A 19578-nucleotide genomic window follows, 5' to 3' on the forward strand; every position below is an offset into this window, starting at 1 on the left:
CGTAAGTTATAGTCATACCATTTTCATCTTCATCTTCTCCATCCTCATCCTCATCACTGTCATTTTCATGCTCTGCACGACAAGCATAGGCTCTCTTCAGTCCACCAAAGAGAAGAGTGAGAGCTGGCAGAATCTGTCCTGCAACCTGGTTCACAATTTGAGGTCTCTGTTCGAGTTCAATCAATGCACAGAGACCAAGGACACACATTTTCCGGTCATGTAAACTGGATTAAAGAAAGAAGTTCATTAGATGTCACACATATGAAAAATACTTTATTATGAACAGGGATGAGGGAACTAGAGACTCCTTGAATAAATATAGGCATCAAACTCAGTGAAATATTTTAGTTGCATGATTAAACAAATGAATGAAAAATCTGAACCTAAACCATGACACATCTATAACATATCCTTAAAACACAATAACCTGTTACAGCAATAAAATAGTAGAAAAAGTAACCTAGGTAACTATTGCAAATTAATTTGAAGATCAAAATTTCAATGCTCCACTTCCAAGTTACTTTATTTTCCACCACTCAGGAATTTGCCACACCTCACAAACAATGCTTCCATTAACACTGACCTTAATTTCTCCGAACTAACTTGAACCTCTGGCTTCAATGATGTTCCAATGGCAATTACATCAAGTCATATCAGTTCGTACTAGATTCATCTTAGATCACATCCTGGCTCATGGCTTTATAATTTGAGCTATGGGGCATGGGAAGGAAAATAGACATTTCTACTCCCATCAATATTAAGTGATACTGATTTTATATATGAACAACACTTCTTTCCTACAATGCCTCCTTATAGCCAACAGAAACAGGATGTGGATGGTGAAGATGGTTTAACTTTTATCATGAATTTGTTGCTGGTGTAGAACACAAATGTTTCACAATATACTGGCACTGATTCACACCAATACTAACAGGTGACTGCTGGTGGCACTGAAAAGGCCCACACAATGTAAAAACAAAACTGCTACTACTGTACCAAGTATCACTGATGAAAAACCACAATTCCTGTTCTGCTTCACCACCCTTTTTTTCCACTGTAGCTGTGTAATGTTTGGCAAAAAGCAAATGCTTAAAACAAAAGGCTAAATTAGCTATAAATTATGAAAATGAAAAATATATAGTGACCCAGACGTGTTGCACTTGCTCAGGTTAAAGTCTGGACATTTTCTGAATTTATTTCAGCTAATTGTTTAGCTATTCATATCAACTTAGGCACAAGCCTTTTTGTCAGTTTCCTCATATTTAGAAATGGGACCAAAAACTTCAAATCATAACTATCTTGTAATGTGTACTGGAAATACACCTGCTTTGACACCAAGTTTGGCTGCAACCTTTCTTCCTTTTTCTTCTCCGTCTAAATAGCATGAAAATCTCCACCACAACCTGATTCAACCCTTTCCTGCAGATTGTCAAATTTGACCAAGGGAGCAATGTACAAACTTGATGTCCATTCAACCTTGAATTAAGTTTGAAATCCTCAGTTTAAAACACCAATGCCCAGATTACCTATTTTCAATTCCGGAATACCCTCATCTTTGCTGAGCATTCTTGCACAATACTGGAATCTATTTGAGACACCTTGGCAACACTGACTATGCCTCTCCATTGGCAAACTCTAGGTCTTCAGGGCTGCTAACACCCACACCCTTAAAGGCCGGTTAGCTGTACTCCAGATAACATTGCAGTCAAGAAGCCATTATATTAATATGATGGACAACTCCTTCAACTTGACATCTTCTCACCGTTGAAAACTCCTCTGATGTCTTGCACCCCGTGCTGTTTGGATTTTGGACCATTGCATGTCTTCAAAATGGCCAACTCTCAGCATCCCCATTTCTATCTTTTGAACATCCTCTCTCTGATTACATTCCTCTCCATACCACCTTGCTACTTTCCTTCTACTCTCAAAAGCTGAAAGATTGGATCAACAACTTGGTTCCCACTTGTTACCTGATCAGTCCCTGGGCAATTTGTAAATTATTGCTGTGCATTAGCTCAGTTTAGAGAAGAGGAAAGAAAAATACACCTTAATTTCAAAATGCTACAAGATCTACTTTCTAATTTGCAGACCTTGAATATTGATCCCAAGATACCTCATTTGAGGAAGACTTCAAATACCACAATCCTAACCTACACTCTTCCCAATCTCCACTCTATTTAACTAAACAGTACACATAAGCCATTGTAGTAAATCCTTTCAGAGAGCTGTGCATTCCCCAAATGCTCTGACAAATACAAATCTAATGCTCTAACCCACTGCTCACAAAAGTTACACATTAGTTTGGTATTTGAGATCTAATTGCTAATACGCAATAGTCCCAATTCAGTACATAAACTGGATATCCATTCCATTTCCTCAATTTTGCAACCCTTACCCTAAAAAGCAGTCCACATCATTCAACCACTGGTTAACAAACTGGGTGGTGATTGGCTCAGTGTTGTTGGGAAAGTGAAGATTTTCCAAAGTATTCAGCAACAGAATTGGATTATAGTATAAAGCAGCAATGGCAACTTGCAGACACATAGTTCTTAGTTCACTGGTCTTGACTTCCCTGGTCAGCCTCTCAAGTGCTGCTTCCACAAAAAGAGGTATACACTGTGGAGGAAAAGAAAAATACATTGCAAATCACAAGGTGAAACACATTTAAAAAGAAACAAAGTTTAAGAGAATGTCTTCCAACTTGTTAAGATATCAAACCAGCAAGTTATCAGGGCAATCCAGCTTGTAAAATACATTTAGTGCTAAGTGACTTACTTTTGTGTTAAGACCTAAAATGTCTTGTTTATCTTATTTGGTGACTACTTAGTCAAATTTGCGGACAATAACATTTTTTGTTTGAATCATTCCAACACTACCTGACTGGTTCACCTCAAGGGGCAAAATACCTTTTCTGCCCAAGTGGTCACTATTTGTAAGGACATTCTAACAATATTACGAAATACACACTGTGGATGAGTATAGGCAAGCTCAAGTAGGTTTTCATTCAATAGGTCTGTCTCTCCAGCAGTCATGTACATTAGCAATGGAAGATAACCAAAGCTACCCGAAATCATTAACTCATCACAGGAAACTAATCTGGGGCTTTAATTTTTTGTCTGTTGTGTCAAGAAACTGAACCTATTTGTGGAAGATAGCTGAGGCAATGCTGTATTAATTCGAAGATTTCTAAAACTTCTGTGTTTTGGTCACTATTAGCGGTTTGCTTTTTAAGTTAAAAATACTAAAACTGCTGCACAAAAATAACTTAGAAAAGGTTAGTTTTCTAATAAATTCTTTTGGTCAAAAGATAAGTAAGTAAAACAAGCCATATTTCTAATCAAAACTCAGATGCTGTAACATTTAAAATACTAAAAGGTTTGAGTTTTTTCTTTGGGTGGGAGGGAATGTCTTCAAACATTTCAAGTCAGGTTTATTGAAGGGCTATCAATACTGCTATTTGCCATCATACTCTTCTCACCTGGTCAATGCCACGGCCTTTGCACTGTAGAATTATCACCTCTAACAGTTTAGCTGCATGGCATTCTGCATCTTCTCCTGCATCTCCTGTTAATACCTAATAACAGAATTAAATTCAATTTTTCTCTGAACAAAATAGCATGAAAAGTAGTGGACAGTTTCAACAATTAGAATTTTAAAATTCATAGGGCATTAGCATGCACGGCAGAATCACTGAAGCTTTAAATAGCTGGTTTCAATGTATGTGTCTTCTACACTATATATCCCAATCTGCATACCATTTGAGTAGTCTGCTACAATCAAGCAACATGCTCCAGGAACGTGCCAGTTTCTTTTAATCATGAGCAGCCAAAGTACAGAATGGGAGGCTTTGCCCCATCAAATGCATGAAGTTTATTTTCACGTTAGAGATAGAACCGGGAACTCAAACTGTGCAACAATCCTGCTCTTTGGAACAACCAGTTAGAACTGCAGTAAAATCAGGAGAAGCTTTCTGACAGTAGCATTAGATGGGGAACGATAAAATAGTAGCTTTTACACACCAATATTTACTTTCACATTAATTTCAATAGAATAGAAAATCAGGGCAGATGAAAGCTACTTAATTCAGTATTTTTAGTTTTACAGTAATGCTCCAGATCAAGTTCAACTCCATTCTTGTTGTCAGTCATGGTTTGACTACGTGCAAGAGTATTCAGACAAATAAAGTTGAAATGTGTAGGTGCATATATTTAAGAAAAAGAATCAGTCTCAACTGACCACCTCTCAGTATTCACCACGAGTGGAACTACAAGGTCAGGCCTGTGAACATTCCTGTGAAGCATATGTTCCATTACATTAGAATTATTGTATAAACAAATTGTTAGTGATTGCGGAAGTGCATGCAGATCAGGAGCACAGTCGATTGTCACAACTCCATGGAATCACAGTAACTTGTTTCCAGCTCCAAGCTGCTCAGTCACCTTTGAGCCAATTGTGTAATTGTTTCAAAGCAAATGGTTTGTTATTAATAACCATCACTACTCCGCAGACCGACCAACCAACTTACTGGTGCCAACAAGAGCTACATGAGTAAATATCCTCTGCTCCCAACTATCTGCAACCTTTACTTCAATTACTGTTGTTCTGTTTACAATGCCTATCACATTACTTGCTTTCAGACCTGTAGCTACTCTTTCAAACACTGCTTTTTAAAAACATTTATTTCAGTCCTTTGTTTTTAAATAGCAAAAATTAAAAAAGAGACCGTCCTTATACAATATAATCTGAAGAGGGGTCACTCTGGACTCAAAATATTAACACACTCTCTTCACAGAAGCTGCCAAAACTGTTGAGATTCACCAGACTTAGACTGATCCAGCTCCCTCAGAGCAACACTCATTCTTATGTCAGCCAGGACTCCACGATTGGACAAGCTTAACATCCCCAGTCACGGAACTCATTCAATGAGGTCCACCTAGCTGACCTAGTTACAATCACTACAGCAAGCAAAGTTGAAAATCACAACACCAGTTTGTAGTCCGACAGGTTTATTTGAAAATACAAGCTCTTGGAGCACTGTTCCTTTGTCTAATGGGGCAGGATATGTAGGACACAATTTATACGTAAAAGATCCAAGTGTCAAACAACTGATGCAATGCATGAGGTAAACCTAGATAGTTGTTCAGTCTTTAATCACTTAGGGATGCAGGTTTCGGTAGATTCATTTCTAAATTCCAGAATTTCTTTCAAGTCACTAAGATAACTAAAGGTTTTATCAGTATAAAAAAAGTAACATCTCAACTTAGATAATCATAAAGTCCCTAGAGTGTGGAAACAGGCCATTTGGTCCAATGAGGCTACACCTACCCTCTGAAGAGCACCCTATCCAGACCCATTCCCCTACCATATTGCTCTACAGTTTCCTGGACTAATGAACCTAGCCTACATCCCTGAACCCTATGGGCAATTTAGCATGGCCAATTCACCCAACCTGTACATCTTTTGACTATGGAAGGAAACCGGAGCACCCAGAGGAAACCCACATAGACACGGAGAATGTGCAAACTCCATACAGTCAGAGTCTGGAATTGAACCCAGATCCCTGGCGCTGAGACACAGCAGGGCTAAAACAATGAGCCAGTGTGCACTAAAGGTGTGAGGTTAGAGTCTGTGTCCCAACCTGGAGTCAGACTGGTTCTATTACCAAAGTAGGAATTTATAAAATATCATATTGACTACCTACACATGGTGCACTTTTTGAACAAAATAGAATGTATCTGCAAATACAAATTCACTTTTGTGCATGGAGGTGAGGGACGGAGGCACACAAACTGTGTGCGTGCATGTGACAGAGTATATACAGACAAATGTGAGTGAGAGACACAGCATGTGAGAAGAGGGTCTGCGTGAGTCTGTTTGTGGGGGGGGGGGGGGGGGGGGGGGGGAGGAGGAGAGAAAAGAGTGGGTGCGTGAGTGCAAGAGCACACGAGTGTATGTGAGGAAGTGTGCATCATGCGGTGGGGTTACCTGTAGAGTGATATGAACCCAACATTCTGGTTGAGGCAGTCTTCATGGGTACCAAACTTGGCTATTAGCCACTGCTCAGTAACACTGCGTTGTTGCGTACCCTGAAGTCTGCTCAGAGGATGCTCACCTGAAGATCCAAGGCCAAATGTCCTTGACCGTCCATTGTACAGGGGACCCCCAGCTTCTGCCACGACACTACAGATTTCTTAGAGCAGCTCAGCGCCCACATACCAGTCAAACGGAACATTTCCCATCAATGGATATTTCAGCACTCTATACCAACATTGCTGCAATAGCCTCAGTACTCAATATCCACAGCCGCCAATCTTCAGGCACCATCCTAAGACAGATCTGCTTCATATTCGACAATATCTTCATCTTAAACAACCAGTTCTTGATCAAAACACATAACCATGGGGCCCACATTTGCAACCCATATGCCAACATTTCCATGCACAAGTTCGAACAAGCCTTCCTTGCTGCACAGGACCTCTGACCAATGCTATACGCTAGATACAGTGACGACAATTTCTTCCTCTGGACTACGGTGAGGAATCACTGAAATAGCTACAGTGATATCAACGCATTTCATCCATCATCCGTCTTACCACGGACTACACTTTAGAATCAGTCTCATTCTTGGACACATGCATCTCCATCAAGGACGGATACTTCAGTACCTCACTGTACCACAAGCCTACAGATCACCTCATGATGCTGCACTTCTCTAGCTTCCACACTAAACATTAAAAAAGCCGCTCCCTACAGACAAGCCCTACACAAACAATGGATCTGTTCAGATGAGGGGGAATGCAACAGACAGCTGAAGATGTTGAAAGACACCCTAAGAAATGGATATGACACAACTGATTGGCACAACAGAATTGGTGATCTCAGTGAAAAACCATAATGATACCCTCCCGGTCATATCCTGTCTCCTGAGGAGATCCTTCATCATCCAGTACTTCCCAGGAACACCAAGTTCCTGGGAGCCTGCAACACATTACTGATGACGATGAGCACCTCACCAAGATCTTCCCTATGCCCCCACTTCTTACTTTTAAACAACCACCAAACCTTAAATAGACCATTGTTTGCAGCAAACTGCCCAGCCTTCAGGACATCAACCACAACACCATACACCACTCCAAGACATTTTAGAGCATCGACAAGGATACTACCATCATAAGTAGGGACACCACCCATGTACACAGCAGGTACTCATGTAACTCAGCCAATATTGCCTATCTCATTCATTATATGCAAGGATGCCCCAACACATGGTGTATTGGCAAAACCATAAAGATGCAATGACAATGGATGAATGGACATTGCGCAACAATCACCTGAGAGGGATGTTCCCTCCCAGTGGGGGAACACTTCAGTGGTCAAGGTCATTCAAACCTTGGATCTTCAAGTGAACGTCCTTCAAGGTGAACTTTGGGACATGCAACAGTGTAGAGCTGCTGAGTGGAGGCTGATAGCCAAGTTTGATACCCATGAGGATGGGCTCAACTGGGATCGTGGATCTATGTCACACTACACGTGACCTCACCACACTATACAGGGGAACCTCGATTATCCAAACGAGATGGATGAGGCACTATTTTGTTTGGATAATTGATTATTTGGTTAATGTATTCAATGCCTTTCCTCTGGGGCTCTGAATTTTCTCTTAAGTCTGCTCCCTGTTCAGACAGGGCAGCCGCACACCGCACCCATGCCCCAAACCCCATCCAACACCGATCCCCCAACCTGCCCCCACCCCCTCTCTGAGCAGCCGGACAGGACAGCAAAACTGCTGCGACTACCTTTTTTTTGACTGGGGGTGTGTGTGTGTGTGTGTGTGTGTGTGTGTGTGTGTGTGTGTGTGTGTCTCCAAATATTGCGTGCACACACACACCTTTTTGACAAGTGTTCTCCCCCCCCGCCCCCCCCACACCCAGCTTGTCTCTCAGACTTGAAATTGGTGGAATTATTCAATTTCAATGGGTTGAAGTATTAGCTTCCCTTTTGCTTATTTGTTATTACTGTCAAAATAATAGACCAATGCATTCTTAAAATACAATTGGCAGAATTTGGAGGGGTTGTAGCTGAGTGATGTGCATGTGGGGAGGCATTGAATCATATTACATTAATGTAAGCCGATGTATTTCTTAACTTGCAAGGTACCATGGACTATTCATGTTTAATGACTTGCTCTCACTTTGTAAATTGTGTATGTTCGAGTCTCAATTTATGACAAACTGACTTACCTTTTTACACATACTGTAAATCATTTCCAAGTACTTTGTGTCAGATAGTAGCGTATCTGTGTCCACAGTTATATAATTGTGTAAGAGAGGCATCATATCTGTAATATTGAAGTTTTGAACAGTCAAACTCAAAAAAAATTAGTGGCCATTTTATAGGTTTAGTGGAAGAATATCATAACTGAAAATGTTCTAAATGCAGAACGATTTAATCAGCATCTCAAAATTCTTAATTTACAATTACATTGCTCTATTAACCAACAGTCCTACCTCTCAATTCTGTTTTATTCCACAATCAACTGAAGTACCTTATTAATAAAACAGTGATAAATTTGAAGAATTATGTTACTTCGAAAAGAATGTGAGCAAATATCCCACTTGATATGGTGGTGAGCTGGAGTTGAAATAAAAAGCACAAAGACAACTGTTCTAAATTTAACAATTTTTGATTCCTAATACCAAAAACAGCCTCAATGTGTCAATTTACACGAATAATACACTTTTTTCTTAATTATCTGCTTTTCATTCCTCGCTCACCATTTTGCCTCACACCTTTGAGGTTGGAGTTTGCGGAAGTACAATTCCACAGCTACTTGGTACTCTTTGTTAAAGGACGTTGTGTCTGCAAAGACAGCATGTTGTATGCCATCCATTCTACCTGACACTGCCCAATTACCCCACATATGCATTTTTCACAAGAGATTACTTCACATTTACTGGAAGCAATTACCTGGTAATTTTCTGCTAGTTTTAGCAATTGAACAACTAGTTCAACACAAAAGGAGCTTATGATATGAACATCTCATGTTAAATCCAGCACAATAAATCAACCAACATCAGTAAACGCAGGGATATGTTTAAGCTAGTTATGTAACTTCAGCCAGGTGAGACTATTGATGTTGTCAACAACAAATCAGCCAGCACTGAATTCCATGTTACAGGCTTCTGTAATTGAACATCATGACCAAGAATTAGCAAACTAAGTCAGGCAGAAATGACTGACAATGGGCATACATACTTGGAGAATACTCAACTAGATATCAACTATTTCATTTTATTGGGCTCTTGCTACTGAGTTGAATACATGGATATTATACCTATTTGCATATATATTTGCCACGCACCACTTTGTTTCTAAATAAATTCCCTTTGCTGTCTTGTGTACAACAAATATGAACCACACTTTTTTCCTTACCAGTATAATAATCAAAACCATCCTGCTGGAACACCTCAAAAACGAGAGGCAAAAGTTGCCACATCTGTAGTGAGACTTGTTGACAAGTCAGACTGTGCGCCAAGGACAAGATTTCCTCATAAAATTCTGAAATAAAGAACATGGACTTAATAATCTACAAAACACAAGATAACGGTGCTGCACTGATGTAAAAGTCGTTACATACCCAGCACATGCTGCTGCAAGACAGTTCCAATAACCTGCAAACAGATACCTTCCAGCTGCTGCGTGATCTGAAGTTGAAAGGAGAAGTTCAAAATCCATTAGCTTGACTGAGTAATAAATATCATAGGCCAAAACTACAAGGGTGCAAACCTACAAACAATCCAGTAAGTAACAAACATATGTTCAAATAAAATCTGCCATCTGAAGAACCAACCTCTTTGTGATCTTCCACAACTGTAAGGAGTGTATCAATAGTATTAAGAATTCCCATGGCGGTTACTGCCTTATCATCGCTGCCCTCCTCTTCTGGGCCAGTCTGTATGACTTGGTTAAAGGTCATTGCCTACATTAAAACAAAAACTCTAATCTTATTATAAATCCCTGGATCAGCTGAAGGAACTGTTGGTTTTTATAGTTCCGTTTTATTACAATTGAAATAAGCAATGGTTCAATTGCTCAGAACAAAACTAAGGTGACTGAGCAGTATGGCAAATGGGAGACAACATACGGAAGGAGAGCTCTCTGGAATTGTGGTTATCATGGACAATATTATTTAATCTGCAAGCTTATTGAACATAAACTGCTTACCAAATGCTGAGTCATCTCCACTGCAATAGGGGTGACCTCTTCACTATATTCACAAATCATTTTCTGAATCACATTAGTTAAGTCATCATTCTCAGTCTCTCTTACTATATGCAGCAAGGCCTGCATTACAGGTCTGATAAAAGGCTTGATGTACTCCTTGGCTGCAGAAGGAGAAAATATGAAGTAGTTTTTCTCAGAATTATTTAGACTTAAAGCTAAAAGGCTTGAGAACAAATAATAGACATATCCTAAGTTTCCCTGATGCCAGGCACAATTGCATCTGATGAATAGAAATGCAGACAAACTGATTTTAAACTGCTTAAACAACACAACACATTATCCAATTTACTTTCCATTGAAGTCTGTTTCCTGTCTGGCAGGTTAGGTCCTTATCTTTCTTAAGAAAAGGAAAATAAAGTTGCATTTTTATAGCATCTTTAACAGCTTCAGAATATCTCAAAATCCTTTAGTTAGTGACCAATTTGATTGGCGCAAAGATCCACGAACAACAGTTAAACAACTAGCTCAATTGCTGAAGGACAAAATTGTTGAATTTTCTAGGTAGAAAATTTGCATTATAACTAATATGAACAATTCTGGTGTAATAATAAAAATCTAGTAGTTGAGTTAATTTAGAGATGCTTATGACCATAATTTTAAGGATCTTGAGCTAATATCAGTAATTCACTGCATTTCATCTGATCTTACCCTCTCAAAGTCACAGGTAGATGAATGTCACAACCAATGCTATATTGAGGGGAAGTCTGAATTGGATTTTATTACCTTTCTCCTGGTTACTGATGAGGACCTGAAGAGCTATAGCAGCCTCCACTTTGACAGGCATTTCTTTATCTTCAATCAGGCACCTTCTGGTCAGCTCCAGTGCAGTCTGCAGATTCTGGTCATTCTTAAACTTCACCTCACAAAAATAATGAAGGACCCAACAAGCCTAAAAGGAAAAGTTGAAAGGTCAAATGTTACACTCCTCACACTTTGATTACCTGTGATTCAGTGACCAGCCATTTCTATTGGACAACCAATATTAGGCAAGTTTCCATGTAGTTACAGCAGTTAAAGTCTTGTTAAAGTGCAATTAACCAAGACTATAATGTGACATTATATCATTAAAGTATGGTTACAATGTAGGGGGCAGCCACTTGGTCCACGTCAGTATCAGTTTTGTGTAGAAGGCGAGTTGCACTCCCAAACCTTATCTTAACCTCGCAAATTTATTCTCTTCAGATTATTAGTCAGTTCTCTTTTCAGAGGAATGACTGAATTTAGTTCCACTAGATTTCCAGACAACGCACACCAGATTCAAACCATTTGCTATATAAAAAGATTCGTCCTTGTGTTGCCATTGGAGCGTTCGCTATTCATTTTAAATCGTTTTCCTCAGGTTCTCAACCCTTCCACTAATAAAGGGAAAAAAATTATCTACTGTCTATACTTCTTAAAAGTTTCCTTGATCAAATCACTTGTCCTCATTTTGTGAAACATTCTCAAAACTTTTCCATATCTGTTCCAATGTCTTCATATCCTTCAGAAAGTTATGCTCAGATTGGACACAATACTTTATTGGAGACCAAACAAGCAAAGGCTCACTATAAGTTTCTTGCATTCAAACTCTGTATTTTAAGGTCAGAATTACCTTCCTGGGTAAAAGAGATGAAAGGTGTCATTCAACACCTCAGCAAAGCCCTGCATTTCCACTTATAGGGCTCGTTTTTAACTCCTTAACCAGCCCAACTCATTTAACTCCTTGTTTTACCGTTTCTATGCCTATAAAACTATTCCAATTTATTTTTATGTTAGCTGTCTGCATCTTCTCATACTTAAAAGAAGTTTTCAACTTTTCTCTCTGAAGCCGATATTCAACCCGACTCTCACCTGCATTATCAAACTGGCATTTACCATACATCCAGTTTTATCGCTATTTCTATGTTTTGTCATCCAGTGAATTCTGGCTTTTGTTGTGCAATTTCTCCTTGTGGAAGTGTACCTGGATTATATTTCCTCTTAAAAGTCCATTGTTCAAGTTTAGTTTTACCTGTCGATCTTTAACTCCAATTTACCAGCAACAAAAATGTTGTCAAGCCACTAAGGTTGGTTCGCTCTATTTTCATTTCAGATTGCTCAGGGTCACCTTTTCATAATTAATTTAAAGCATATGATGTCATGATAATATTCCCAAATATGGCCTAACACTTGACGTACCTCATTCACCAGAATCTGATCTCAGAGTTTGAAAGATAATTATCTCGATAAAGTTCTCCAGGCCTTTTGCTCCTTGCAACTCTTTTCATTAATAGAAGTATTATAAAATGCATAATTAATTGTTTCCTAGCTGATTCCCAAATATGCTTCCCACAAAGTCTGAGCTATACTTAACATTTCTAACCGGTTACGCAACACCACAACTCTGGGGAACAAGAACAGTCAATAGGTAGAATTTGTTGGTCTGTCTTATCCTAGTGCCAGGACTCATGGCTTATCCCTTCCTGGTACAATGTGCACACTAAATGGCACAGTGACTCAATCATTAGCACTGCTACCTCAATGTCAGGAACTAGGTTCAACACTGCCCATGCATAACTGCATATGCAGGGCTTGCATATTCTCTCCATGCCTATGGGGGTTTCCCCCAGGTGCTCTGGTTTCTCCCACAGTTCAAAGATATGCAGGATAGGTGGATGAATCAAGCTTAATTACCCATGTAATGTCCAGAGATATGCAGGCTAGGTGGATTAGCCATGGGAAATGCAGGATTACAGCAAAGGTAGTGGGGTACTGCCTTTTCAAATGAGCGAGCAAGCCAATTAATCCAAGAGCAGTTAGGGTTTGGTGATCAACGCTGGCTTTGCCAGCTGTCCTGTTCCATTAAAAAATAGAATTGTTTTGTTAGTTTGCTACTGCCTCAGTCTGTTCTCACTTAAAGAATGTGATGACAAAACATGGAAGTAAGAGAAGGCAGACTGATCCTATCTTGAACCAACTGCAAAAGGGTAAAATGGGGAACTTGAGTACACCTACTCACCCTTGCTCTCATATAGCCAAGCTCACTGCTGAATAGTGGGAAGACATGGTTTTGCAACATAAATTCCATCTGATCCTTGTAGATCTTTTTCTGTTAAAACAAACAAATGTAACTGGATTAGACAGTGCATATAAATTAATGTTGTACAAATAAGAAAGCAAGTAGTACACTCTATATTCTTTAAATTGTGTTCACTCTTCAACCATCTTCATTTTAAAAATTCGCTATGTAGGCCAACATTCATTGCTCATCCCTAACTGCCAGAGGTTGGAATAGCAAACTGCTTTCTTGAACGCACATCCACAGTACTGTTATAAAGGGAATTCAGGATTTTTAACCAGCAATTGTGGTGCCACCATACTTCTATTATCATTTTCCTCCGAGGTGAGTAGAAATCAGGGGTTGTAAGGTGTGCAGGTGTCTTGCAGAAGTTCTTGTAGTTCATATTATAGATAATGCATATTGTTACCATTGTGTATTAGTGGTTGCAAACAATAAAGGTAAGAGATGGGGTGCCAATCAGGCAGTTGCTTTATCTTGGATAGTGTCAAGCTTGTGTTGTTGGAGTTGCAATATGGAGAACATGCCGTTGTACTCCTGACTTGAAGGTCAAGTTTCCAAGTGACAAGAGCTCCTGATTGCAGAACCCCCAGCCTCTGACCTGCTCTTGTACACCGACAATATTTATATATCTAGTCCAGTGCAGTTTCTGGTCAGTGATAACCCTGGGATGTCAATAGTGGGCTTTTCAGCAATGAAATGCCACTGAAGAACATGGGGCAAAGGTTAGATTCTGTTTTGCTGAAGATGTCATTGCCTGGTACTTGTACAGTGCAAATATTACTTGACACTGAACAACCCAAGTCTAAATGTTGTCTAAGTCTTGCTCCATTTGGACACTGACTGCTTTAGCACCAGGAAGTCATGAATGGTTCTGACCATCAGTAATCATCAGCACCTAATCTTATAATAGAGGGAAAGTTATTGAAATAACTGAAGATATTTTGTAGAGGACACTACCCTGAGGATATCCTGCAGAGATGTCAACTACAACCATCTCCCTTTGTGCTACATACGACTCCAAACAGATTTCCCCACTCCAAATAATTTATTCTTTGTCATCCACCAAATGCAATTCTACTCTGGGATTCTTCAGTTCCAAGAGGCATCCAAATGCAGAAACCTGTCACATGTCCACCTCCTCCCCAGAGATAAATGATTGATTGCTGTGAACACAAGGGGCACAGGTACAAAATTATTCTGCTAAAGATCTGAGTTAGAACATGCTGCAAACACGCAACCTAATTTCTCAATGAAGACCACATAATATCAGAGACAAGGGCGGCACAGTGACACAGTGGTTAGCACTGCTGCCTCACAGCCCCAGAGACCCGGGTTCAATTCCCACCTCAAGCGACTCTCCGTGTGGAGTTTGCACATTCTCCCCGTGTCTGCATGGGTTTCCTCCGGGTGCTCCAGTTTCCTCCCACAATCCAAAAATGTGCAGGTTAGGCGAATTTTCCATGCTAAATTGCCCGTAGTGTTAGGTGAAGGGGTAAATGTAGGAGTATGGGTCTGGGTGGTATATGCTTCAGTGGGTCGGTGTGGACTTGTTGGGCTGAAGGGCATGTTTCCACACTAAGTAGTCTAATCTAATCTAACAAGACAGCACATCACATACATAAGACTGCATACATTCCCCACCAGGTGGAGCACAACTGCAAATATATGGTACTGTTTTGGAGCTGCCTGCTACAAGAATGGCACTGTTGGCAACAAAACAGACGGAAAGTCTGACCAATTTGTACTGTTGCTCATGTCCAATCCAGGACTGAACTGGCACGAGGCGCCTGGAGGAAACAGCAGCGAAAGCAAGGAAGATTATTCTAAAAATGAATTAATGTTAAATAAAGGTGGGAAATACGTGCACATGCTGACATAGAATCTGTACAGTGCAGAGAGAGGACATTCTGCCCACTGAATATGCACCGACCCTCTGAAAAGCAAACCACCCATACCATAAAACTGCATTAACCATGGCTAATTCACATAACCTGTACGTCACTGGATGCTAAAGGCAATTTAGCACAGACAGTCCACCTAACCTGCACACCTTTAAACTATAGGAGGAAACTGCAATGTCTGACAGAAACCCACAGACAGAACATGCAAATTCCACAGAGTCACCAGAGGCTAGAATCAAACCTGGGTGTCTGGTGCTGTGAGGCAGCAGTACTAACCATTGAGCCACTATGCCACCGGGAGATCCAGGTTTGATAGAGAAGATACATTAAATAAAGCAAATCCGATGAACAACATTGTACAAAATGAATAGGTTGAAGTATAAATACATTTTTTTGTACTTTAATGGTGTGGTTGTGTCAAATTAATTTAAGGCTACAAACACATATTGGGCCTCACGTCTCATGGATGCCCAACTACCAGGATCATGAATCTCAAATGACCTTTTCAGGCAGTGGTAGCGCTTCTGATGTTCAAAATGCTCCAGTGTTAATGAAAAGGTCAGCTAACTGAACTCCATGGTGTTTGAATAGGACATGGAGACTTTATTAACAGCAAAACAGCTTGGATGTGAAGGGCACTACATCAACACATTCCTATAAGAGAGAAGAGGGAGGGTTTACCTCGTGAATAATGGCACAGTTCTATGGCCTGAAGGTATCACTACGTACTAAGGAACTGGTTAACTGAAGTGGCATCAGTGTTTGAGTGGGTCGCAGCACAGGACATTACACAATAGAATGGCACCTGAATGTACCCTCAAGTCTGTCATGGCAAAATAACTGTCACCTACTTCATCCACAGATGTGAAGGGCACATTCTATCACTTCAGCATTCAGAGGAACCATTCTGCTAAGATAATCACCTTTAACAAGACTTCTGCTAGGGAGCCAATCATATGCAAAGCTCCATCTTTCTTCCGTGGATCAACAGTTGGTTCTGTGAGTAGTTGGTAACAGAAACCCATTGTTTTCTGCAATACCTGAATAAAAGAATCATTGAGAAGATTACACAAGCCTTTGTTATTGTCCAAAATATCAACAAATATGAAGTAGAAAAGGGGAAAATTAGCACACTTCTGCCTTTAAAAATAGAACTAAGTAGGAAACAAATTATGCATATACTATTCCCAAGCGAACAAGGCTGAAACAGATGCTTTGAAGGGAAAGGATCACTGCTGAATTCGTAATCTCTGCTTGGATATATTTGTAACCATTTCCACACCTGCAGCTAGGGCACTGATGTAATAGGCGAACAGTTCATCACACTTTCAGTTGGTCAGAAATTCAAGGACTGGATCACAGAATCCCAGCATACAATTCTATCTTAGCATTACCTGGTGGATCATGCTGCATTAGACAATAAAAATAAAAGATTCTTAAGTGATGTTACAGTGTCAATGCAGAGAGTTTGTTAGCCCTTATTAGAGTCTAGGGTCAGGTGGCATGATCTCAGAATCAGGAAATGGTTGCTCCTGATTTCAACAGGGTTGGAGCAGAAGAGTAGAGAAACCTTCCTGCAACTTTTCAAGGGGCTGGTGACACCACATCTGGAGTATTGAGAGTTTTGGTCCCATTATTTAAAGGAAAAATAGCTTTCGTTGGAGGCAGTTCAGCAAAGACTCAAGGATGATCCCTGATATGGAGGGATTGTCTTATGAGCAAAGGTTAAGCAAGCAGAGACCCTACTCACTTGATTTTAGAAGAACGAAAGTGAACTCGTTGAAACATATAGGATTCTCAAGCGGCTTATCAAGTAATTGCTGAGAGTGTCTAGAACCACAGGGCACAGTCTCAAAATGAAAAGGGTGCCAACTTATGACTGACGTAAGGAACAATTTCTTCTGAGGGTTGAATGTATTTGGAAATTCTTGTCAGAGCGTGCTGTGGGACAAGCCCTTGTGTGTATTTAAAACTGGAATAGATAGATTTGTGGTCAGTTGAGGGAAAGTGAATCCAAGGAATTTTGGATCAGCTACAATCATAGTGAATGATTTTAAAGGTTCAAGAGGCCAAAACAGCCTATTTCTGTTTCTATTTCTTATAGTCTCACAAATAAGCACATTTAAGCTAGAAGTGAGGATGGGATTTCTTCTGAGGATATTGAATCTTCACTGTTGTGAATTGTAGAGGTTGGGTTAAACATATTCAAGGCAGAAATAGACAATCTTTCATGAGGTAAGGGAATCAAAGGTTACAGGGGAAAAAAAAAGTCAAATGGAATTGAGGATTTCTCAGATTGGCCATGTTACCGCTGAATGATGGAGCAGAATTAATGGGCTGTATGGTCTACTTCTGTTCCTATGCCATGTGATTTTGTAATCCTAAACGACGAATATAATAAGTGGCAATTTAACAGCTGTGTTGGCTTTTCAAGTTGATCAATTTTCAACTGATTTCCCTGTAGAATTAATCTAATCTTTGCACAATATTCTGAAGCATGTGGCATGACCACACCGTGTTGAAGTAAACTGAGTTACTTTCACTCATACTTAAGCATTAAACTGTTATTTGCTACCATAAAACCCGAAAATAGAAAAAAAAATCGAATTGGGAACATTTTACTGCTCTCTCAAATTGAACAGAATTAGGGTACAATTCACTTTAGTTTTTGTATTCTTTATTTGGGCAATTTGCAATCATGAAGCCTGTTACTGAACATGCAAAATGCCTGCAAGGTCAACAAAACACTTGGTGGCCACAATGTTCCCTCCAAGCTGCCTGCTCACGCAGACTGAAGGTTCCGAAACAGGCCACACAAATTATGATCTCATATTCTCCTTTGACCAACAGTATCCAGCTTAAGAAATAACTTAAAAAGCAATACACAAACAACCCTCAGCCAAGAACAAAACTAGCAGACTAAAGCACTGATTTTTAAAGAGCACATTTTAAATTAGCAAGTAAACAATTACAGCATTTTGTCTGAATATTTATAAGTGTAAACTACAGGGAAAAAACTCAGCTAACAGCAATATCTAAATATCACAGTAAAAACTCACTTCTTTTCTTTTACTGCAGGCTGTGTACAATAATGTCTGAGCAGCTGTTGTTGCAGAGATGAAATCTTCAAACACATCTATAGATAAAACCCAGGAATTAATTGTAATAATGATGATCCAGCCCCCAACTGCAAATTGATCAAAATCAAATTAATTCTGATTTCCCAGGTCAAATTAAACCACAAGCTATCTTAACAGCCAGCAGAAAATAGAAATACAACCTGGATTGTAATATATTCACTGTATACTTTATCTTTCTTTTCTAGATTTATTCAAAAATCAGCTAGGTTCAAACTATAAATACGTTGCTCCTCCATATCTAGTCATGTACAGTAGTTGATAATTAAACTAGTAACTACAGAAGGTGGCTCCAAGGTATTGTAAATGACAGGAGAAGCCCAATAGATCAGCATAAAAGACAAGAATATATTCAAGACCTACAATCCAAAACTACCTAGAAGATGATCGATTTCCGTGTCCTCCCAAGATTTCCAGCATTACAGATGTCAGTTTTCAGACAATTAAATTCAACATGGTTAAATCACGTAACTTGAATATACTCGATATTGCAATTGCCATGCAGTCTGACAGCACTCTGCCATTCGTATCAAAGATGTGTAGACCAGTATGACCATACCCCTGACAAAGCTATTCAAGTCCAGTCAATACTGGAATCTACCCGACAATATGGAAAACTGCCCCGTTCTGAGCACAAAAAGAAATCTGGCCAGTTACTGTCCAATTACTCTCCCCACGTATATTAGCTAAGTGATGGAAAGTGCCATCAAAACTGCTCAAGCAACACTTATTCAGCAGTAACCTCTTTATTGATACTCAGCTTGGGTTCCATCAGGGCCACTTAGCTGGAGCTCACTACAGTCTCAACACAAATGCAAGCTAAAGAGCTGAACTCTGGAAGAAAGATGATATCTATTGTTCTTGACATCAAACTGCATTTGTCCAAATATGGCATCAAAAAGACCAGAGCAAAATTAAGGACTCAAGATCTAGCAAAGGAAAATGGCTTTGGTTTTGAAAAAGCTAATTACCTTCATCCCAAAGCTTCAGTGCAGGAGTTCCTCAGGGTAGATATTTTCTAATTAACCTGCTCATTGATATTATATATCTTTGGAGCAGGTACTAGAACTTAGGCATTCCATCTCCAAACATGAACAATACCCAAAGAACGCAGTGGTCAAGTCCAAACCATTTTCAATTAACTCAACATAACGTCAGGAGCATAGATAGTCTCTGACAATTATATCATATTCGGGATTTCTCAAATATTGAAGAA

The 19578-nt window shown here is 39.6% G+C and overlaps 1 protein-coding gene across 1 annotated transcript in view; it reads right to left on the reverse strand.

The window, feature by feature from the left end:
* The window catches only part of ipo7 (importin 7), a 58697-nt gene that overhangs the window by 4711 nt on the left and 34408 nt on the right, over positions 1 to 19578 (reverse strand). The window contains exons 11-22 of the mRNA XM_060838912.1: positions 18285 to 18361; positions 16149 to 16265; positions 13262 to 13351; positions 11008 to 11173; positions 10225 to 10385; positions 9851 to 9979; positions 9638 to 9704; positions 9433 to 9558; positions 8241 to 8338; positions 3479 to 3574; positions 2396 to 2616; positions 19 to 224 (exon numbers count right to left, since the gene is read on the reverse strand). Coding sequence (XP_060694895.1) covers positions 19 to 224; positions 2396 to 2616; positions 3479 to 3574; positions 8241 to 8338; positions 9433 to 9558; positions 9638 to 9704; positions 9851 to 9979; positions 10225 to 10385; positions 11008 to 11173; positions 13262 to 13351; positions 16149 to 16265; positions 18285 to 18361 — 1554 coding nt within the window. The remainder of the gene's footprint in view (positions 1 to 18; positions 225 to 2395; positions 2617 to 3478; positions 3575 to 8240; positions 8339 to 9432; positions 9559 to 9637; positions 9705 to 9850; positions 9980 to 10224; positions 10386 to 11007; positions 11174 to 13261; positions 13352 to 16148; positions 16266 to 18284; positions 18362 to 19578) is intronic.

This window comes from Hemiscyllium ocellatum, chromosome 18 (genome assembly GCF_020745735.1).
Source record: "Hemiscyllium ocellatum isolate sHemOce1 chromosome 18, sHemOce1.pat.X.cur, whole genome shotgun sequence".
Lineage (NCBI taxonomy): Eukaryota > Metazoa > Chordata > Chondrichthyes > Orectolobiformes > Hemiscylliidae > Hemiscyllium > Hemiscyllium ocellatum.